Below are 24911 nucleotides of genomic sequence, written 5' to 3' on the forward strand. Positions count from 1 at the left end.
TAAATAATGGTTTCTCTTTTTTCTTGCAGATAAAGCAATCTATAAGAGAATCATTGCGCCACACACAATTTATGGAAACTGTATTGAAGGCCGGAAATTAAAAAAGTATTTGATAAAAAAAGGACGAAACAATATGCCCTAACCAAGCCACAAGTAATGTAAGAATACAAGACGATACATTTGGATGAGAGATGGAAAAGTAATTGAAGTGAAGGTTAGTTAGGTGAATGTTGTGACGAAACTTAAAAAAACAACGCTTATAATGCGTTTGTCCAAAATTACCCATCACATAGGATTTAAAAATGGCGCACAAAAGTTCGAACAACAACAGCAAATTGAACACACAGCGAAAACTCAAGCGACGGCTGGCGGCAAGGTTTGGCTATAACATAGTTAAAAGAAATAAGTGATATTAATGCATAAGAAAACGATATAAAATATAATAATAAAATATATAAAGACAATGAGAGAGTCGTAGGAATATTATACAAAAATAATAGCATTATAAAGCACTAATAGCATATAACAAATGATATATAAACTAAACATAGTTATATAAAGTTCCACTTAAAGAGTCTATGTACTTGTATATGTACGTACGAATTTATATTTAAATATGATGTGAAAACAAAGTACCTCCAAAGTAAAGAAGGGAAAAATTTAGACTAAAACCCTAACAAAATAATTCTTAGAAAATTATTTATAAACAGCTTTCGATTCACCATCCGCCTAGCGAGTAGTAGGTAGGTAGGTAGGTAAGATGGCAAGAGTACCCCAGGTACACTACAAGTAGCACTTACGTGCCGTTTTGATACCATAAAGTGGACCACTACCTGTGAAAGGATTAAGGTAGGAGATAAGACCGTCTACAGCCATCCAGTGCTGTTGATGTAGCGGAGGAGAGAAAAGGGATCTAGGCTGGAGAATTTCATCAAGTCATCCCCAAAGGGGACGCTGAGGAATCTCAAGCGCCTAGCCGCCAAGGCCGGACATCTGCAGAGAAAGTGTTCCACAGTCTCTTTCTCTGCAGGATCCCCACAGCTTCTGCAATGGGGGTTGTACGAAATTCCAAGCTTGTCCGCATGAGTGCCGATCACCCAGTGGCCAGTGATCACCGCAATGAGTTTGGAAATTGAATAGCGGGGGGTTCCCATCACCTTAAGCGTTCTGTTTATATCGTATTGAGGCCATAGTGATTTTGAAATGGCACACGATGAGACAGACCTCCATCTGTCTTGCGCCTTTCTTAGAAAGAAGTTGCGTAGTTTCCCTTTAACGACGGCCAAGGGGATGCCGATGTCTGAGAAGAGGGCAGCTGGATTTGGTTCTGCCGCCCCCTTCCTGGCAAGCTCATCGGCAATTTCATTTCCCTCTATATTCCTGTGCCCAGGAACCCAGATGAGGGAAATGTTTCCTGCACGTTCGAGGCGTTTAAGTTCCTCCTTGCAGGAGTTTACGAGAATAGAGCTGCAATTCGGCGACGACAGTGCCTTGATTGCAGCTTGGCTATCGGAAAAAATTTTAATGTCTCCCTCCCAGCAGCGATCCCGAAGCATTTTGCATGCCTGCAGGATCGCGAAGACCTCTGCTTGAAAGACGCTGCTTGTCTCCGGCAGTTTATAGGATACCGAAATGCTGGCTGATTTGGAGTAGACCCCCGCTCCCACTCCAGATTCCATTTTGGATCCGTCAGTGAAAACAGAGGCATCTATATCCGCAACAACTCTCCCCTCTTTCCAATCTTGCCTGCTCGGAAAGATAGCCCTAGCACAACCCTCAAAGCACAGTTTGCGGATGGAGAGGTCGGTGCGAATATCAGAGAAGGAAGGGGAGATCTGCTTCAAGATGCTGCTATGCCCTACCGGGAGTTGTCTCCAAAGGCCAAACTCCTTCAGTCTAATAGCACTCTGAGCAGCAATGGACTTAACCTGCGAGTAGTGAATGTAATAAAAAATTTCGTCTAATCCAACGTTCCATAAGATTTGGCAGCACTGCTTTCCATTGCTTTTTGAAGAAACCTACTTGAAAATACGCAAAATGGTTTGCTGCTATGCATAGCATGGGTATTTTAACTGGTAAAAAATAATTAAAACAATATCCGTACTTATATTTTGAAGCACTAGCCCAGGCATGTCGACTGTGAGTTAAGCGCCTAAAACCTAAGAGTTGCTTAAACATCGTTAAATTGTAATTGCTTTTGCCTACAAATGTTGGCAGCGGAGTTCTTTAGCGACCGGACAATTGGTGACTCGAAAGCTGTTTTTATTATATTTCGAATTATATACGAAATACCAAATAGTAACTTCTTACATCAAATATAAGACAAGTAATGCAACTAAGTTAAAGCGCAAAAAGTAATTAGTAGTTGGATACACCTTATTGTTGAGTTTTTAAAGTGGTGAAGTATTGTGGTGAAGTCCAACTTGCTAAAATGCTAGTGAGCGATGAAAATGCAAATGGACACAATCTTATCCAGATGGGATCGTAAAACGTAAATTTTTAATCTCCTTTGAGGGATATATAATTGTGGAATAGCAGCAAAGCATCAAGCCCATATATTATAAGCGGATACGATTTAAATTGGCTTTGCAGGTATAGAATTGAATTTATTTGAGGTTACAACACTTTTAACGGTATATGAGATAAACTCATACTTTATTTCAATATTCAATCGAAACTAATAAATTGTTTTATACATTTTGTTGCGTTCCCTAAAATGCAAATATGTACTTTAGATACAGTGTATATTGCATGCGTCATTTCAATTAGTATATCGAATGAAGTATGTGAAATAAAGTAAATTTCAATGAGGACAAAATTTCCGTAATGGATAAAGGTGCTTATGTAGAAACACTGCTCCTGATAAAGCTTTCCCTCGCGATAAAATTAATCTCGGTACAAACAGCAACCACCACTCACACCAATTAGCTATGGAAATTAAACATTGAGTTTGGTATTCACTCACAAGAAATTTAGCTTATAACATATATAAAAGTAGTATTTGACAGCCAAAAGTGTGTTGATTGGGTTTATGAACAATTCGGTGTGAGGAAGCTAATAAAATTTGTTCTAAAGTCAATCTAACCAAAAACTTAGAATAAAATACAAACCAAACGTAGTAAAACCTGGCAAATGAAATTAAAATTAGTCTTGTTTGTTATAGAGTTATATTTATTTAGAATTATATATATATTATATATATATATATCATTGGCGCATACACCCTCTTTGGATGTTTCGCCGAGCCCCTCCTACTATTTGTGGCGTGCCTCTTGATATTGTTCTACAAATGGAGGGACCTACAGTTTCAAGCCGACTCCGAACGGTTTTTTATGAGGAGCTTTTTCATGACAGAAATACACTTGGAGGTTTGCCATTGCCTGTCAAGGGGCGACCGCTATTAGAAAACACGTTTTCTTAATTTTGATCTTTCACCGAGATTCGAACCGACGTTCGCTCTCTGAATTTCGAATGGTAGTCACGCACCAACTCATTCGGCCACGGCGGCCGCCATTACAGAATTTGCTTAAATTTATTCAGGATCAATTTTAGCCGTCATTGTTATATCGTTTTTCATCTATTTGATTTTGATATATATATATGTACCAGTATACTCGTATATACATATATTTAGATTTTGTCATTTCATTTTTTAATTGAACAGACGCTTTGCTCTTTTTGTTAAGCCGGTTAATAATTTGAAATTTCGTATGATTAATTGGGTTACAATTTCAATTTTGTTTTATCTTATATCAGAGCTATTCAATACTTATACTTGTCAAATCCAATGTGAACAGTACTTTTTAAAAATAGAAATAAAAAAAAAACAATTTTTTTCCGAATTAAATTTATTCTATTTATAATATATTTATTATTTTTCAATTGCACAGTGTAATGTAGAGTACCTTCACTTCACTTTCAAGCTTCTTTCAAATTCTTTAAATATATTTTTAATAGGTAAATGAACTCAAACTTAAATTATTTAAACTATTTCAATGTCAATGCCATTGTTGTCAAATAAACTCTTTAATTTCAATGACAAAATTCTTTTTCATTTTTTTCACACAAAAAGAAAGTATAAAATAAAGCCATTCTATCAGAAGGCGGGCAATTCAGTCTTAGCCTGGTAGTTGGAAGGCAGTCATTTGCCCTAACTAAATAAAAAAAAAATCTTTTATTTAAAAGGAACCTTTAGTCGGCAGGTTTGCTCAAAAGCTCTTCCCCGATGATAAAGACTTTGCAGTAAAAGCATCTTGAAGGAAGTTTTTAGATGATATAAAGTTACTGTCACTTTAAACGCGCTTCTCGTCTATTCATGAACTTTTGACTGTAGGTATACATAGCATCAGTTACTCTATAAGGAATCTGTAGGTAACCTAATTAGTAACCTTCTTTTTACTTAGGAACGCATGGAGTACAAAACATCTTCCTTTTTTCCTCGACATTAGAAGAGTTATCCATGGTAATGTTTCATATCCATAAATATCCGAGGTAGCTTTTAAAATAAAATCCCAACATCAACAATAAGCGTCAAGATCAATACAAAAATCTCAGTATGTTTATTGGCGTATACACAAAGCCCACATTTTATAAAATATAAATAACATTTTTCCAATATCCGCCGTATGGCCGTTTATGGATGCCGATTCTTTTGGTGAATTTTTGGATGATATTTAGGCATAATTGGGGATATATCTCGGCAATTTTATGGCGACTTATATCCTTTAAATCTTCGCTTATTGCTGGCTTAATCATATAAACTATCCTAGAAAATAGGCTCTTTTAAAAGAGACGCCATCGAACTGTGTCGACTGCAAAAAACAAAAATTCTTCTAAAAAATAAATTCGAACATAAAAGACCCCTTAATTATTTGGATGTGCTTAGTTTCAACAAATAATTTCGTCAAACGAATGGGTATTTACCATTAGAATTGATTGTGCAATGTTGCTCAATCAAACTATAAGCATATGACCTGGGTTTTTCGCGCTCCATAGTCCATGCGCTCATTTCCCGTTTCTTTCAGCCTCATTAGCATAATTCAGGTTGAATTTTAGTGCAATACTTCGCTTTAACTGATTGCAACTCGATAATTTGTTTAGTGTTATATATAACTCACTCTAAATTTTTAAAATACCTATGTACATATATACGTATATAGCTACCAGAAACAAGCTTCTAGCACCTACTTGTAAATTCTTTTCATTAATTCTATTGAACTATTATCCTTTCGTAAAATTTCCCAACGTACTGCTTCGTCTCGCAGCGATTCAGTGGCAGTCATAGCATCTACAGCAACAGTAATTGTGGAAGCGCACGCGGCAGTGGCAGTGGCAGCGGGAGTGGTGCCAGCGGTGGTGCTGCCACCAACAATCGCGGCAGCATCGGAAACGGTAGTTGTGTGTCGTCGTCGACGACCTCAGCTTCAGCAGCAGCATCAACCAAGAAGCGCAAATCAAAGCCGACAAAGTGTTTTAGTAGCACAGTGTTTCGCTGTTGTATACCTTGTCGCGGGGGCGGCTCAGCAGCCCCCGCCACAAGTCCGCCCCATTCGTCCACATCGCCTGTGGATGATGTGAACAACGGCACGACCATTACCTCAATTGCAGCTCAGAAGAAGTGCACAAAAGCAGCATACGATAAAAAAAGAGACGGTACCGCCATTAGCGCGCCCCGTGCCGAACTTGAACCTGACGTAGACGCTGATATCGACGCCGAAGTAGCCGCCGTAGCAGCAAACGGTAAAAGACATTCACTTGCCGACACGATTGCCACATCGGCAACTACACCCATATCATTGAAGACGCTCATAAACGATAGTGAGGAAGAACTTGAGCAGCCACAGTTAAGCGTTGCTGATATCGCAGCTGCCACACTTGCCACTGGTATTGTGGCACGTAAAGCCGAACCGGAAACTTTGAGTGACGCAAGTGTCTCACCGACCGCAGCTATACAGCAGCTGCCATTTGTCGGAGCCCGTTTGAACGCCGCGCTCGGCACACCAGCAAGCGGCAGCAGCGCGCTTAGTGTAGGCGTGCCGGCAGTGACTACCTTTGCCACTGCCATTGGCCAAACGACCACCGCAGCAACGTTGCAGCAACAACAACAAGTAACGCCGCCACCACCACCCGCCGCACAATCAGCGCCGCGTGTCTCGCAATCGCAAACCTCGCCACTACCGCATATTAAAGAAGAAGAAGAGTCCGAGCATAGCAGCAACCGCCAGCAATACTCACCGCCCGCCGACGCAGAGCAGAGTGCTGTCGGCACATTAAACACAGTCAGTGATAGCAGTGAAAGTACACACGCGCCAGCATCGACAAATACTTCGGTTTCGGCGCCAACTAGCGGCGGGGCTGGTGGCAGCAGCGCTTTTCATTGCCATCAAGAATTAGTCACACCAAGCGCTTCAACTCCTTCGCCGCGTATAAAACTCAAATTTCGTAAGCAACACAAATCGGGTTGGTCTCGTTCAGTTTTTGCGTCCAGTAGTGCTACCGGTAGTGGCGCTGGTGGTGGGGGAAGTAGCGGCGGCGGAGGCGGTGGTAGCAGTAGTGGTGGGGGTGGTGGCAGCGGTAGCGGAGGTGCTACCTCAAACGAGACTCTCGCGTCTAACGGCAGCAACACCAATACAGCAACCAGCGCCAGCAGCAGCGGGCTACATCGGATCTCATTGTCATCGGTACCCCACGTGTCCAGTTCACAGCTCCTACCAGCCACCAAGATGCAGGCCGAACAGGGCTCCATTGGTGATCTGCAGAAATACCACAGTAGATATTTGAAGAATCGACGGCACACTCTAGCAAATGTTCGGTAAGTACAACAGTTATAAGAATCAAAAATTAAAAAAATTAACTTTTAAAAAATATGTGGTAATGATAACATCTACAAAGTCCCTATTTCACATTTATTTTATTTTATTTATTTGCTATTAGAAAAATAAGAATAAAGTCATTATATTTTACTTAAAATTGGCAGATCTAGCGGCTAAGACCTTCCGCCTTGAGCGAGTTCACACAATTTTTCGAGAATTTGCTCTCCGCTCACAAAATTGTTCTCTATCACTACATACCTTCTTACTATTTTCGTTCCCAACTAATTGATTCTTACATTTAAGGACAGATGATCCATTTTAGCGTGCGCATTTGTGACTAACCTATTAGAAGTCATTATTATTATTACTCTGTTCAAAGTTATAAATAAATACTTCGTGGATATTGTGTTTTTTTTTCAAGATCAAAAAATTTTTGAAATTAATAATGATTAGTGAATAATCAGTTGTTTTCACATTCAATCACTATGCAAAACGTATCAAAGTAAGTTATAACCTGTAATATAATCAAGTAAAGGGTGATTTTTTAAGAGCTATAGGAAAGTTTTTCAAAAAAAACACACGCGAAATTCAGAAAAATTCATGACATTTTTATTTAAATCGATAGTACAGTCCATATAATTTAATGTTTGAAGATTATTTCATGCAAATGTTGACCACGACTGCGCTTCAAATGGTCTATCCGCTTAGTCCAATTTTGGCATACATACTATAAATGAAGCAGGCTTGTCTAAATAGACATGAGCTTTAACACAGCCTCACAAAAAATAATCTAGAGGCGTTATATCGCACGATCTGGGTGGCCAATTGACAGGCCTCGAACGTGAAATAAAATGTTCACCGAACTCGCCTCTCAACAAGCCCATTGTCACGCGTGCTGTGTGGCATGTGGCACCGTCTTGCTGAAACCAAATGTCATGCAAGTCAAGCTCTTGCATTTTGGGCAAAAAAAAGTTGGATATCATTTCACGGTAGCGCTCACCATTCACAGTTACGTTACGATTCGCAGCATCTTTGAAGAAGTACGGTTCAATGATACCTCCAGCCCATAAACCGCATCAAACTATGACCTTTTCTGGATCCATTGGTAGCTCTTGCAATTCTTCTGACTGATCTTCACTCCAAAATCGACAATTCTGCTTATTTACGTACCTACCCATTGATCCAAAAATGAGCTTCGTCGCTGAACACAATTTTTCGATAAAAAAGTGGATCTTCGGCCAACTTTCCAAGAGCCCTTTCACCAAAAATCCTGCGTTGCGGTAGGCCCAATTGCTGCGAACGGCGACGAATCGATAATTGATGCTCATCATTAACACTGGCCGATACAGCTACGATATTTTCTTCAGTTCGCACTCTACGTAAGCGTGTTGGTGTTTTGATGTCCAATAATGTAAATTTGGTTTTAAATTTAGTCACAATAGCTCGAATAGCCGCTTCAGTGGATCGATTAAACTGACCATAAAATGGAAGAAGCGCGCGATAAACTTTCTTAACAGAACACGCATTTTTATAATAAAATTCAATGATTTGCAAGCGTTGTTCGTTTGTAAGACGATTCATGGTTAAATTATAAACCATACTGAAGATGTTTGACAGTGAAACAAAACATGAAACGTGCGTCAGCTGTTTGAACTAGCTGTTTAAAAAGATAAAGCTAAAAAATCACCCGTTAGTGATAGTTGTAGTTTGTGTAATTATCTGCGATAGTAATGTTCGTAATAAAAAGTGGTGGTGAGTGTTATTTTCATACATTTTGGAGATGGTTATGCTAATTTCTGGCATTTACCTGTGATACGTATTGATGCACCCATAGATCAACTCATGTACGTCACTGTGTACAAAAAGAAATCGTGCCAGTCTATGTCGGTGGTTCCGAGCATACTTCAAAGTGGAATTGGTCCACCAAAATTGAAAAACAGTTAAGGTGTGTCTTTTGTTATTCAAGAGTGCGGCGCCAAGGAGCACTTTGTGTCGAGAAAGTATGTTCATACTTAAGCGGTATTCATTTGAGTACACTCCTGTAATCTCCTGGAAATTATGTTTATATTATTTTTTCTTTGATTTTGTGTTTCAAAAATGGGTCCATGTGTTCTTTTCATTTGATTTCTAATGGGTCAACAACATATCTGCCTTTATCGACTGCCTTCCTCTTTAAGAAAATATTGCTTTTAATATTCCCCATAGAGTTCTTCGCCGTTTGGATTTCTTGCTTTTCCTAGAAGTATGATAGCTATTGGGCCAACGCTCTCATATCCAGAAACTGTTTTGAGCTAAACTTATTCTTCCATGCTTTTGAATTGGATTTAACGCAATCAAGTCCTACTTCAGTTAAATGCTTTATTATTTAATCTTACCCTATGTATTTAATATTTGTCCTCATTTTAAGCTTGAACCACACTTAGATTAATGCTAGCTGTGTGGTCTGCATGAATACTTTGCATTCCAAGACTTGAAATAAATTTAATTAAATATCTGTTTGTATCTAGTCCGTAAGGTTTTTGTAATCGTAAATTTAAATAAATAAGTAAAAACAAAATACAAATTTTTTACAGAACGTGCATCGCCAATTTTAACTCGCCCCTTTAAATATGCTACATGAATAAACTTAATTTGCTCTACTGACGTTCGTTGCTGCTGTGTGACATTTGTGGCGGCACGTGCCCACCATGACAGTTACTCAATTGACTATGAATGTCAAACGCTTGCAAGAATGAATTGACTACAAATTGAGTACTGGACGTCCTGCTGGTTTAAAGAAGCAAGTGATGCCATAACTGACAGCAAGCAAAACATATTATTTTATTAGTATGGTGAAACTGTCGGCAATGTTGCGGCAACATACATAATTATGTTATTAAATGTATTCAAATATACATACAGATATGGGTTATGCGCACGGACTGTTTTGCATCTGCTTCTTGGTAATTTAATTGATTTAAGTGGAATCCGGAGTTTTCTATTTTTTGTTAAACAGGTCGTCATTAAATATTACGCCTAGGATGCGTGTATTTTGAAGCTCCTTTTTGGAGCAAACCTATGAACAAAAGGCTAACTAAAATCCTTGATCGAGTTTTCTTCGCTCTGCCTCTACGATCAACAAAGGCATTAAAATTGTTTTAAGTAAAATTTTTTTTTAAATATCAAAATTTGTACAGAGTGTTTAAAAACCAACAAATGTTCAATTTTGATTAATTTAATTTAAAAATTGTTAATCAGAACTTTCACTAAACTTTAAGGTATACAGTTCAAAAATTATTGAATTTTAGCAAGTTTAAAGTGACCAAGAATTGCTATAGATATATTTTGTAAACTTTGTCCTGCGTTATATGTAAAAAACATCTGTGTATGATATAACATAAAAAACAGTGTGAATATTGTTAAAAAACAATGCACGGACCTATGGTATGAATGGACTTGTAGCTCACGGTATTAAGCAGGGATTAAAAAACATAAAAAAAAATAGTAGAATTCCACCCTTTCTTTAATTTTGTCGTATTTTTGAATTTTGCTGATTTGGAGTCCGCAAATTTATATTAATTATTTTCTAATATTCAGATAACTTGCAACTACCTTATGATTATCATTAATGGCTTTTTAGGATAAACGGGTCTATTGAAGTTTACTTTCAATTTTAACAAAAATGTAATGAAATGTCTTGATGGTCATTCGAATATATTACGAAAAATGTATTGGGTGTATTCTTAACACTCATCAGTCCATGGCGAAAAATGTCAATTTGACTCAACATCAAAACATAAAATTTAAGCACTATAAAAGGGAAAAGTAAGTGTTTTTCCGTATATTTATAGAAAACAAATAAAATACATAGGAAAATATATACAAAACGAGCGAAAACCCGCCCGTTCCGCTGGTCGTCTTTAAAAAAATCTAGATTAATTAATTAAATTAAGCCGAAAAATACTGTGTGTATTTTATAAAAATTCTCGCGCATGAATAGTAATGAAAGAAGTTTTAAATAGTAGTAGCAATTAAAAAACGTTTGATGTGATTTACTTTATTACTTTTTTTATTGTAATGCTTTTTGGTTTACAATATTCTTCGTTTTTCCATGCGTTGTTGAATAAATGAACAATAAAGATGGCTTACCAACTCTTGAGCATGAAACATAAAGTTGGCCATGAGAACAACATGGGTATTCTAAATCAATACCCCAAATTGATAAAGTTTGGCCTTGTGACTTATAAATAGTAATCGCGAATGCCAGGCGAACAGGGAATTGTAGACGTTTGAATTCAAACGGCATATCCGATGGTATTCGCGGTATTAAAACATCTTCAGCAGAGTGTTTTCCATTCAAAATTGTTGCTTCAATGACGTTATTCATCAATCTCTTAACTGTTAATCGAGTACCATTACATAGGCGTGGTTGATTTATGTTTCTCAACATAATAATCGGTGCTCCTATTTTCAAGTTTAGCATGTGTGGCGGTAATCCATCTTGATTTGTAACAGTGTCAACGGATCGATATGTTTGTTCTGGACTTGGTATGTTAGCCAAAATAGCCGCATTCATTTCATTCACATCTTTATTTTTGCCAGCCATGATGGCTCGTTCACTAAGCCAATAATGATTTTTGTAATTTTGAGGCACATTTGGGAAAATACTTTGAATTAACTGTTCTTTGGTTTGACTTATTTCAAAAAAGTTTGGTTGTAAAGTTATTAAGCCAGTTAAACTATCGACAGGAACTTTGCCATTTCCAATATCCAATAGTTGCTGTGAAAATTCAGCAGCTGATGGATCATTTTGCATTAGAACACGTACATTTGTAGTTAGTTTGAGTGTTTGAACATGTCTCCACAAATATGATGATTTCAAACATGCACCAATTCATCTGCTACAGTAGCTTGAGGAATAACAGGCAGTGTTTGTCTAAAATCACCTGCCAGCAGCACTAAGGCACGACCAAACATTTCATTTTTACTACGTAAATCTCGTAATGTCCTATCAAGCGCTTCCAGTGACTTTTTATGTGCCATTGTGCACTCATCCCATACAATTACGTGTGCGAAAAAGCGGAGAAGGAGAAGAGAACTGTTCTATTCCCCCCCCGCTTTAACCCAGCTATGTGTTCAGGTGCAAATGACTTTTTTGCGTGAAGTCTGATATAAAATAAGTTCTATTTACTCTTCTTAAATTTTTATAAACCTTTCCAGGCGAAGTAAAAAAACTGACATATATTTGCTTCAACCGTATATTTGTGAGTAGACAGGTAATACGTAAATATATGAATGATATAGGTAATATCTCATATTAGCATAAACTTTCTGCAAAAAATTAAGGAAACGATCACCAATCACGCCAACAATGATACAATGAATTTTTCACATTAACTGACTTCAGATTAACGTTTATATAATAAGCGGATATGTAACATTTTAAAATTTCTTTTGACTTTTTTTTTTAATTTTTAATAATAAGTGGTATTCCTCTTCCTCTTCCTGTAGCTATTCCTGTTCCTCTTCCATCTCCAGCTCCATCTCCTTTCTTTATCCCGGAAACGGGCAGTAAAAATTACTTCACTTAAAAGCTTTCATCAACAGCTTCCATCTGATACCCATATTGTTCAAACACATCCAAGGGTACCTTGGTCCACCTTTTCGGTTATATCTCGAGACCGTGGAAAAATATTTATATATACCAAATTTCATAATAATCGGCCCAATCAAACACACGACCAAAATGTATTCAATTCTAATGAATGCTATGTGCGGTACAAAAAATACGTGCGGCAAATAGCAAAAACACACTCACTTAATTGGCGCACCGCACACACACGCGTTATCGGATTTCAACCAAACTTCACAGAAACCTTTGCCAAAGCAACACCAACAATGTGTGAAACTTTCATTGTTTTCCTTACACGCGTTGCTGAGATTACCGGAGACAAATGCACACTTTTTTTCGGCTTAATTTTTATATATATAGATAAAAAAATATTAATTGTGCATCCCATTGAATTTTATCATCGACTATTCGACTGTTTGAAAGGTTTGGTAAGAACAAAATAGCTTTCAACTAAAGCTAAGTCTTGCAATTAATCTATATATTTATACCGATTTTTCATGCTTTTTTTCATTAGTAAGTTGACAATAAATTTTATTACTTTATTTTATATGAAAAGTTAAAGTTTATTTTATATAAAGTAAAAAAACCAAAAAACAAAATTTCCTTTTTAAGCCATTAAATTTTTAGTTTTCTTTCCTTTTCCAAATAATATTTAAATACAATTTTTAATATGATAATATACAAATTATCAGCAATTCACTCACATTCACAACTTTTGAAATTATTTATTTATATACAGTTAGTAACAGAAGTAAGTATACACCGAACACGTTTTCAATTTTCCACCAATCGATTCCTTCATACGACCTAAGTTATAACAAAATAGATAAGAGTTTATTAAGTAGAAAACGTTACAAAATTTATGTTATCGCACAATTTACAGAATATGATATAAATCTTAATTCTACATCATTATATTTGTATATTTATCACAGGTTTGGTTTTTTAACCGATTTTTTCTTTTTTTTCGAAGGAAAAAACTACTATGAAAAACCTCCGCTATACATCTTACAAGCTAGGGTTAATCTGTACGCATTTAAGTACCAGGGCCTAATTGAACATTAAGAAAGTTCAGTTATTAGTAGATTGTCCGAAAAACTGGAACGAATTTTGAATCTTTTAGTCAAATTTTGTATTTGATCTGACAAAATCTTAGTTTTTGATTCATCATGAAGCTTTCTGGTGGAGAAATGCCATGGGAGTCGTAGCATCATTTTGAGTACCTTATTTTGGCAGATTTGCAGTTTCTTAACATGTGACTTTGCGATATTACTCCAGGCTGGACAGGCATATAATATTATTGGCTGAAATATAGACTTATAAATTATTAGCTTATTTTCATCAATTAAGCCTGAGCGTCTATTTATTAGGGGATATAACATTTTAATCGCCAAATTTACATGATCGCAAAAAGATACTTTTTTATCAAAAATCACCCCCAGATATCGTACGGTATTGGCCCACGGGATATCATAACTACCTAATTTCAAACCTGTACTTGGTATAAAACAATGACTTCTTTTTCTAGTGAAAAAGATAGCTTGCGTCTTACCAATGTTTAATTTAATATTTTAACAAAATTGTGTTTTATTTACATGAATGAAATACAAAAATCATATTTAATCCAAATAATGGCAAAATTAAAAAAAGGAACAAAATTATAGCTTTTTATATTAAACTTTTTAAAAATTCATGTCTGAAAAGTAAGTATACAGTTCATCATATTATTAATTTGTGTAATCAAAAACATAATTAAATCAAATCCTAGTATTTGGTAGGATAACCATTAGACTTTACAATCGCTCTAAGTCGTGATGGTATTGATTTCACCAAGTTTTCAGTTACAGCTGGTGGTATTTTATTCCATTCCTCTTGAAGCACGTTTTTCAGTTGTTGCTTATTTCTAATCGGATGTTTACGTATTTGCCGCATTAAATGTTCCCATAAATATTCGATTGGGTTGGTATGCGGGAGCTGTGGCGGTGTTTTCAGCTGTTTTCGCACTTTGTAAAACAGCCACTCTTGTACAATGTTGGATGTGTGCTTGGGGTCATTATCCTGCTGGAAGATAAACGTTCCTCCAAGGCCCAATTTCATAGCGGCCATCAGATCCACAGATATTGAACTTACACTCAGCCAAAAATATGACTTGGTTCCAAAACGTTTGGTCATATTTTTCATGATATTTTCCGAATGAAATCCGTTTACTCCGATTGACACTACTCACGAAGGGTTTTTTCCTAACATTGCTCCCATGATAACTAGCACTATGCAAACCCCGGCGAATAGTTGCGGTGATAAATTATTTTCCAGCCTCATTTTCAACTTCAAATTTCAATTTGGGGACACTTATTTTGGAGTTTGTCCTGATTTTCCGTACGACTAAGCTTTTTCTCTGAGACTTAAGAACGGCGGACGCCCACAACGCTCTTTATTAGTGATGCTTCTCGCACTTTTATATTTATTCACAATCTTTTGAACTGTAGTAAAACTCCTATCTATCAAACGTCCGATTTTGCGCAATGATTTATGTTCCTTGCGATATTTTATAATCAGTTTTTTTAAATCGTCGGAAAGCTCTGTTCCTCTTGGTGCCATTACTAAAAATGTCGCAAAAATGAATACAAAACTTAGTTCCCTAAATTTTTATACTCACTTTAATTATTTCCTTTTAATAGCTTTAACTTTTTTAATCAATACGTAAAAGTAAATGTTATGCTAACTGAACAATCGTTTGCTGTATACTAACTTTTGGGACATAAATTTCGCTGGCATCAAACAAAGCAAAGCGTGGATAACTGTACCTTAAATTTACAGCTAAATTAAGGCGCATATGAAAGCTTACCCTAGTACACAATTACCATCTGTAAAATATTTTGATTACATATTAAGGAAAGTGTTAGCGTCAAACAATTCCATAAATCAGGCTCCTGTATACTTATATATGTTACTAACTGTAGATCAGTTGATTGTAAACGCACGCGAACATTTTAGAATTGGCCAACCGAATGTTAAAGCAAATCAAACGCGAGTGCGATGAATTGATTTAATTCAATTTATTAAAATCAATTAAATATGTATTTTCTCTCTCGCAATATTAACAGATCTCGTTAAATGATTTGAAACTTAGCCCTTTCTTCCCTTCTTTCTTCTTTTGGGCGCCCTATTATTTCTGTTTTTACTGCGTTGTGGTCTTTTAGCGCCCCTATTTCCATTACGTCGGCGATTTGCACCACGCTGCTTTCTTTTACCTTGTCCTCGACTCTGTCCATTACGCTTTACACGTCCTTTAGATCCACTTCTGCCTTTTCTGTTGCCACGCTGTGCCCCAGTTTTTCCTTTCTTCCTCCGCCTTCTACCATTTCCAGTTCCTGTCGTGCCGTCATCACCATTATCACTGTAATCCTCAGCATCTGCCGGATTATCAACATCTGTGTTATCGTTACCCTCACCCGCCTCTTCAGATGGATTGTTGGTATCGCCTTCGGGATCCTCATTACTATCACCGGAATAATCATCACCATCTTCAGATGGAGAGCTTGTAGCAACTTCTGAAGCGACTTCTGGAGTTTTCGTTTCTGCCGCATTGATGCTGGTGCTTGCTAAAGCTACAAACACAAACACGGCTAAAAATACAATTGGCACCTTCGGAGCCATCCTCATAGAACTTATACTCTCAAAGTTCCAGCTTGAACTATTATCTTATTGCGGCGTATTTGGGTTGTTTTATACGAAGTAATAGATTTCGGTTTCTTTTGCAATTTTTTATGAGACAGGTAGCCAAGCTTACGGCAAGCAACAAGAAATTGTGAAACATTTAACGTTCATTTTTAATTAATATGCTTACTCTATCCATAACCTTCATTATTCACATGGATTTTTGTGGTTGTAGTATTTAATTTTGTTTGCGCTACTTTTATGCCCAATGAATAAATTTGTAAACATATTACACCTAACGTATGTATTTTTCCGGTTTATGTGTACAAATATACCAATAGATATTATATATAGTAAATATACGAAACATCTGGGTTATAAACGAAGTTGACTTCCGTGTATTCACCTGTGCATTTATGTTTATTGGTTCGTTTGACATTTCATTTTTTTATCTCTGCTACTCGTATCACCGAGGTCAGTTATGCCAGATGTACGGAATATTACCACTGTTTGTTGCTCCATCAGAACTTTCTTCTAACTGAATACTCTGGATTTCTGGTGTGTATGTAAAAACTTCTTCTGCTTTGAGTTTTCACAAATAGCTGCTAAAGAAAGAGGTAGGTTCTAAAATATGGTTTCGTGTTTGCAAATAGCTTTAAAAAAAAAAATAATTGGCGCGTACACTTCTGTTAGGTGTTTGGCCGAGCTCCTCCTCCTATTTGTGGCGTGCGTCTTGATGTTGTTACACAAATGGAGGGACTTACAGTTTCAAGTCGACTCCGAACGGCAGATATTTTTATGAGGAGCTTTTTCATGGCAGAAATACACTCGGAGGTTTGCCATTGCCTGCCGGGGGGCGACCGCTATTAGAAAAATGTTTTCCTTAATTTTGGTGTTTCACCGAGATTCGAACCAACGACCTCTCTGTGAACTCCGAATGGTAATCACGCACCAACCCATTCGGCTACGGCGGCCACCAGCTTTACAGATATTAATATTCTCTGTCATACTTAATGTCTGCCTTTACAATAAATAGTTATTATTAGTTATATTGATTTGCCATTCTAATTATATGTATATCAAGGGTGTTTTTGAAGAGCTTGAGAACTTGAAATGATTATAAAAAGCATAAATATTGTTGGAATGAATTTTTTTCTTATAATCTGATAATTAATTCCATCGCTTTATTTTTTGAATATAATGTCCGACATATGACCGCTACAAGATACATGGTCCATTAGCTCAGTCCAATTTTTGATTGCTTTTTCAAATAAATCTGAATAATAAATCTAAATGTTCCCAATGAGCAAAAATGGGGTGCAAACAATAGTCTTGCAAATACTGTTCTTCATAGGCACGTAAGCAAAGATCCGTAAAATTTTCCACTAAGCCGAGGGGCAAGGACAACCAGTTCAGAACGACGACGAATCGGCATTTCAACGTCTTCTTCAACACTTTGCCTTATGAACTTCGTGAACAGATTTATTTTTTCAATGTAAATTTCCACAATTTGGTTCCGTTGTTCTAGCGTTAAATGATTCACGATGACTTACGAAACCTTACTGAAGAGAAATGACAATACGGTTTATCATCCTCAGCTATTAAACCATACTTATCGATATCGAAAGTTCTAATGTAGCTAAAAAACACCCGATATATAGGTATACACAGGGTCGTAGAGAGCATATCCGGGCCCCGGGGGAAAATTGCAAATGCGGGCCCTTTCCAATTATGTCTACTTCATATAATTCGGAATTACTCTCGAGTCCGGGCCCCTCTGAGAACTCCGGGCCCGAGGTAAAAAGTCCCCGATCCCCCCTTTACCCATTTCGATGTTTGTATAAGTCCTCAATATTCCACTTAAATTACATTTGTATGGCTTATACAAACATATAAAGGTTGTTCCCTTTGCCGAAGATAAGTTTGGTTCAACTTTGGCTCTTCTTCTTTCCTATTTCCCTATATATTGTAAACATTTGAAATTATATTTATTTTTACGATTGACCATCTCTGTTGGTTTTAGATTAGTTTGACTTTGTAATACATTATTAAAGACTCAGGTTCCGGCCACGTTTGAAAGTTATCCTCGTTTACTTTATAATTCCAAAAAATCAGAAAAATCTCCATTTGGTGCGCAACATATTCAAATTTTAAAGGAATAGAATAATCTCTGAAACCTACTCTTATGGATATTAAAAACATTTTTCTGTCTTTTATTTCCATCTATGCTTCTTCACCTCTAAAAAATTGCGACAACTATTTTATCGTATGAACAAAGATTGTTCCAATAAAGTGCAATTTCCATCTAACTAATAAGCCCTTCATGAGTATTTGCCTTAAGTTTGAAAGTTCATTTGTACAAAAAGACAGGCTCTTTTTGTTCTACCAGTGTACAGAGTAAAGCTAAGCGATTGAAAAAGAGAGATGGGTTAATGTCCATCAAAATAACAATATTTGTACGCCCCGTAATTTACAGGATCTGCAAATGTGTTTATTGAAGGGTGATTGATCTTCAGTGCTCTTTTTGGTCAAAAATAATTGATTCACTTCTGTTCATCAGCCGTAATTTTTTGTGCATTCTGTTAAAATCAATTCAACGTGGATCTACCGTGGACTTCGAATTGAGCTTATTTTCGAAATTGGGTTTTTTTCGGTCGCATATCGATATTTTCTATATTATTCAACAAAATGTGTTTTCGATGAGTAAATTCTGCAGCTTTGTCTCCAGCTCTATGCTGAAGATGTGTGTGGTCCGCCAGTACTACCATTCCATTCAATTACACCGCGAATCGAGCATGCAACTTATGCGCTAAAACAAAGTGGGATAATATTGCCAACTTGTTTCCAAAATAATCAATTTCTTCGTTGTGGGTTTATTGAAAAAAATATGATATACGGAACCTATGCTAGTATGTTCTTTTTGATATTTCAAAAGTATAGGCTTTTAAGAATATTCTGTAAAATTTTTGGAAGGATATTTCCAGTATTTTCGATTCTACAGCCATTTTAGCAGGTACATTCCGATTCTTCACGCAGCTGCATCAGTGGAAAACATCCACTCTCAAAACTTTAAACTCAATTATCTCAAAACTGCATTTTTGTTGTCAAAAAACTACTTTCTTGTTGTCAAAAAAAAAAAAAAACTATTCAACCAAATCGCCTAAAATTTTAAAATGTGGTTCACAACATCAATGGCGTATTTTTTTGATTAAAAAACTGAAAAAAATTCGATTTTTAGAGTGTCAAATTCAATACCGCGCCCTTTTGTAAAAGTTGTTTTTGTTTTTTTTTTTTTCATTTTAGTAGGGGACATAGCTACAGCCATACTGATTAATTTTTGTTTTTAGTTTTTGTATTTCAGATAAACAGGTGTTATCCATACACCGTTCAGGTCAAATTTTTCTAGAAGGTCGACTTCAGCGCCATTTTTTAAATTAAAAAAAAAAAAAATAATTTTTGTGTATAAAAGAACTTAAATAAAAAGCCTAAAAAAATTAAATATCGTTTTTCCTTTTTTATTGTAAAATAAATCCTAAAAATATCCTACATTTTCCAGTTCTAGATCACCGGGCTCCCTTAAATTTCCTGATCTAGGGATCGAGAATCCCCCTCGTGATTATGGAGTGAGAGTTTGGTGAATCCTTTGGACTGGAGCTTTGTCATTTCTATTACAGACGATCTTTGATTCAAACTTAATGGTGCACCATGTCATACAATCCATCAAACAAGCAATCTTTTGTCCACTAAGTTCGGTAATCGTCTTAGCGTAGTCAAATCGACGTGTGCGAACTGGTGTTAGAGCCCAATTTTTGCTGTTAGGTTAGGTTAGGTTTGGCAGCCGCATCGCACATAGAAACAACGATGCCACTTAGCCACGAAATGCGTCCGTTGTGGGCCGCGGGGCTGGGCTACATTGCCCTCTCCATACGAGTATTAAACCATCCTGAGCTTTTGACAAAGCGTGAAAGTTTGTTGATATCTAAGATGTATAGATTATCTATATTCGTTAAGAAGTAGGATTTTAAAAATCGGTTCCTGTTTCTGGCTAGAGCTGGGAATGTGCAAAAAAGGTGTTGAATTGTTTCCAACTCCTCCTCATTTCTGCAGCTACGACAGAAATCATGCGTGTATACGCCTAATTTCTCTGCATGATTTCCTATGAGACAATGCCCTGTGAGGGCCCCTACTAAGGTCCTGATTTGAAGTCTATTCAGTTTTATAATACTCTTGGACAGACGTAAATTTAGCCTTGGCCATGTTTGCCTAGCAATTTCACAGTTGTTAACGCCAATCCATCTTTGATTTGCAGAACTGCTTAATGCGTCCTTAATGAGAAGCTTACAAGTTGCGAGAAATATCTCCATAAAATTACTTATGTCTGGCATACTTTTACCTTCTCTTGCAAGTTGGTCTGCCCTACAGTTCCCTGGTATATTTCTGTGGCCTGGAACCCAACATAAGATTATACCATATTGTTTGGCCATCTCATTTAGAGATTGACGACAACGTAAGACACCCCTTGATGTTGTTTGGAATGCATCCAGGGCTCGTAGGGCAGCTTGGCTGTCTGATAGAATGCAGATATCCGTTGATGATGTTCTGTTTATCTTTAACCATTTTAAGGCTTCATGAATAGCGTTTATTTCCGCTTGAAAAACGCTACAGTGATCCGGTAATTTAAAGGATTCACTAATAGAAAGCTCTTCGCAAAATAACCCTGATCCTACACCGGTGTCCATTTTGGATCCGTCCGTGTTGATCTTAACGGGTGTGTTGGGTGTTGGATCTTCTTCAAGCCATTCCAGTCTAGAAGGGATTTTCATTAGGAAATTCCTTTCGAAGTAAAGAATGGGAGGGTGATAAGCACAGTCACTGGGTATATCCGTGTAGGAGTCTAAGATGTTTAAATGTCCATGTGTGACAGTCCTCCATTGTGAGCTCGCTTTGAGCCTTAAAGCGGAGCAGGCCGCTGAGTATTTGCAGAAGAGATCTAGGGGTGACAGATGTAGTATGATGTCCAAAGCCATGGATGGCGTGGTTTTCATGACGCCACATATTGCTAATTCCGCTGATTTCTGCACCTTATTCAATAAATTAAAATAGGTTTTTTTCTGCATAGCACACCACCAGACAACATATAAAAGAATGGGTCTGACGACAGCAGTGTAAAGCCAATGAGCAACCTTAGGTTTAATTCCTCAGGTCTTACCTAAAGCTCTCTTACAGGCATAAAAAGCTAGGTTCGCTTTCCTGACTCTTTCTAAGATGTTTGACTTCCAAGTCAGTCTCCTATCTATGTTTAGTCCCAAGTACTTGGTTTCTTCCGAAATCACAATAGCTTCCCCCTTGAGCATAATTGGATTTTGTGTTTCCTAGTAAATAATATGAGTTGTGTTTTGTCTGGGTTGACTCCTAGACCAGACAAGGGACATGCGAGGTGATTTCCCCGCGAAGGGAGAGCATTGGGATCCCCCTGACTACCTGCGGTCTGCTCCTGGAAAGATGGGCATCGCACCAACTCAGCGAGCGCTGGACAATAGACCGGAGTGAAATACGTAAATTTTTTCAAATCATATCGTAATAGCAGGGAAAAGTTGCTACATATCAATACAAATTTAGGAAAAAAAAGAAATTTCAAATCGGTTAATATCTTCCGTTCGCGCATTGCATTTAAAATTTACAAATTTTATCCCAAATCTAGCTGATTTACGAAAACTTGTAGAAGTTGTAAATGATTAAAGATCGAGCTCCCTTTTTATACATAGCACTTTCAGCATTGAGTAGTAGACAAAAATATTAGAAACTTTTTGGTTCCTAAACTGAACTTTGAAGCAAATGAATATTTTGAGTTAATTAATTGGTCTGAAATGAAACTTACCTGCCCCCCAATTTTAGACATCCTTTCTTCTGAAGATATCTTGCAATTAATTTCTGATAAAGAAAAACCTAAATTAACCATAGATTTAACAAATATTCCATGCCATATGCAAGCTGTGGAGCGTTGCGTAAAACTAGTAACTCAAGCGTCCTCAAAAGTGTATGGGAACGAGAGACGTGATGGGTTTATAAGAGCAGCACTCACTTCTCGTACAGTTATGCCTTAATTTGACACTAAAGCAGACTTTGCCACTCCCGAATAAATAATTTTTCATCTTTGGTTGGTTGGTTGGGAAGGGAGTGGGTGGAACTCGTAGTACAGTCACCTTCACGCGGTGAGTTCTGAGTCGTCCAAAAAGGGCGGGCCAAGAGCTGTACAAAACTTCTTTAAGATAGTGTGGTTAGTGGGCGCGCTAAGAGGGGAATAATTTATTCTACTTATATACTCAAGAAGACTTATACAAAAATTAAAATAGAGAAACTAACCACCCGCAATTACGTAAATTTATACAAAAAATGACATTTTCCACTTCTTTTCAGGGGCTGTAGGGGCTTTGATAGAGCGGTAGACGTTTTTCTTTTCAAACTATACCTAATGTTGTAATAGTCTACAAAAAATGAATTTTATCTAACATCATTTCCACCTCTTACAATTTTTCGAATATTTGTTCAATTTATTATAAAATTTGTAAATTTTAAATGCAATGCGCGAACGGAAGATATTAACCGATTTGAAATTTCTTTTTTTTCCTGAATTTGTATTGATATGTAGCAACTTTTCCCTGCTATTACGATATGATTTGAAAAAATTTACGTATTTCACTCCGGTCTACTGGACAAGTACACAAACGTGTAAGGTTGCGAAATCCTTCTGGCCACGTGTGGACTGGAGGCGCTCGGGCGAGCTTCTGAGGCTGAGAAAATATCAGCTCTCTAATCTCGTGGGTTTTCTCACAGGAAACAATGCACGAGGAATGCATGCTGTGAGACTTGGAATCACCTCGAGCCCTTTTTGCGCTGAATGTATGGAGGATGAGGTGGAATCATCTCAGCACCTGCTCTGGCGGGCCTAAGATCTATGCATTTTGGCTCCTTCTTTGCTGATATAGCTGGCGCTGACATTAAAAATCTGATGAATTTCATCAGCAGCATAAAGCGGTCGACGCAAACATAGTCATCGTTCGTAATCCGCACGCTCCTAACCATCCCAGCACCACCTCTCCCCGCCCTCTCCCTGTATCCCATCGGTCTTTCTCTCCCGCCTCACCCGTCCATAATGGCATCACAAAGGACGAATCGTTCTTCGCCCAAGTGTGCCCATTCCCTGGGCAACCATATCAACCTAACCTAACCTAGACCAGACTTTTCTGCCCACCTAGAAAGTATGTCTAGAGCATTTTGTATTAGATGTCTTAATGTAGATACAAATTTGACAGAGACAGCAATAAAAACATCATCGGCGTAAATTATCAGCTTACAGCCCACCGATTCCAATATTAACAGAAGTTTATTTACAACTGCGTTCCATAAAAACGGTGAGAGGACTCCACCTTGCGGTGTACCTCTACTTACCAATCTCCTGAGTACCGATTCTCCTAGTTTCACTTCAATGATTCTGCTATTTAGCATTTTGCCAATGAAGCCTACCAAGCCCGGCGCTATCCCAAGATTAGTGAGTGCTGCAGTAATTGACTGGAAAATGAGTGTCGAGTTAATGTTCTAAAGACTCTTTACTGGTTGTAGTGAAAGTGCCATCACTTTTCTGTAGCAGTCCCCAATTTTGAGGACTTCCCGCTAAAATCTTATGAAGTCTGGAGGTCTCAGTTGCCCCCTCAACCTCTTCACAAAAGGATTTCCAAGATGGCCTTTGGGCACTTCTGATTTCCTTCTGGCAGATTTTCAGAACATCTTTATAGCTTTTCCAATCTTCTGCGAGACGTGTTTTCTTTGCCTCATTAAAAGAAGCACGCTTGTTTTTTGAAGCTTGCTTAGTTCAACCGTCCACCACTTAGGCTTGGGTTTACCCCTCAGTCTTCTTATGGGACAGGCTTCCGCTGCTTCGGCTTTTTTTGCTGTGGTCTGTTATAAAATTTAAGATGCAAATTCAAACCATGATCGAGTGTTTTTTCATTTAATTTAATTTTTAAAAACTTTTTTGGATTTTGTGTGCATTATAAGGTGAAACCTAAATAAATTTAAAGATAATAAAGTACACTTCTAAAAGATTTTTTAAATAAGTTCTAGAATAAACATCGGTTTTAAGAATTTTTTTCCATAACTGAATTTGAAAACTAGTTTGATAATTTTCCTTGTGAATATGAAAATATGGCGGTGTTCTCATCCTGTCTCCATAATATTTCTTTTTATCCTTCGTCTTCTTTTCATTCCTTTTGTAATCTTTTAGAATTTCCTTATTACTTATAACATTATTGCCTTCATCAATCATCATCTTCTCGTTGTCGCCGATTTAGTTACTCTCAAAACCTAAGTTTTCTTTGCATGAGCCATGTTCGTTTGAGTTCTCTTCATCTTTGTGTCCATGTTCATCCTCCATATCAATGAAATCTTCTTCACCTTCTTCATTTTTTAATCCATCGCCTCCTTTAGTAGTTTTATCACCGTCTTCTTTGCCAGCGTCCACTCCTTCCTCTTCAGTTAAATCCTCATCACTTAGTTTCTCATCATCAACTTCATCACCTTCCTGCTCATCCTTGTCTTCAGTTGTTTCGACCGAATCTTCTGGTCCAGTATTTTGTACGCTGTCATTACTCTCAGCTTCGTCGTCACCATAATATGGCTCGGTGATACCTTCAGCCTCGTCTTGCTTATCTTCAGATTCAATTCTATTCTCCTCCTTAAAATCCTTAGATTCTTCTAAGTAATCAGAATCATTTTCCAAAGATTTTTCTAATTCGGCGGAATTTTCTATTGATTCATCAGAAGGGTCGAATTTT

General features: G+C 37.1%; 1 protein-coding gene across 1 annotated transcript; it reads left to right on the plus strand.

The window, feature by feature from the left end:
* The first annotated feature begins 262 nt into the window (after window positions 1–262).
* On the plus strand, window positions 263–15537 carry LOC129238285 (cAMP-specific 3',5'-cyclic phosphodiesterase-like). The gene is made up of 3 exons (XM_054873323.1): window positions 263–376; window positions 5265–6811; window positions 15528–15537. The coding sequence occupies exons 1-3, from the start codon at window positions 263–265 to the stop codon at window positions 15535–15537; spliced, it is 1671 nt and encodes a 556-aa protein (XP_054729298.1).
* The last annotated feature ends 9374 nt before the right edge of the window (window positions 15538–24911 follow it).

The sequence above is a fragment of the Anastrepha obliqua genome, chromosome 2 (genome assembly GCF_027943255.1).
Source record: "Anastrepha obliqua isolate idAnaObli1 chromosome 2, idAnaObli1_1.0, whole genome shotgun sequence".
Classification (NCBI taxonomy): Eukaryota; Metazoa; Arthropoda; class Insecta; order Diptera; family Tephritidae; genus Anastrepha; species Anastrepha obliqua.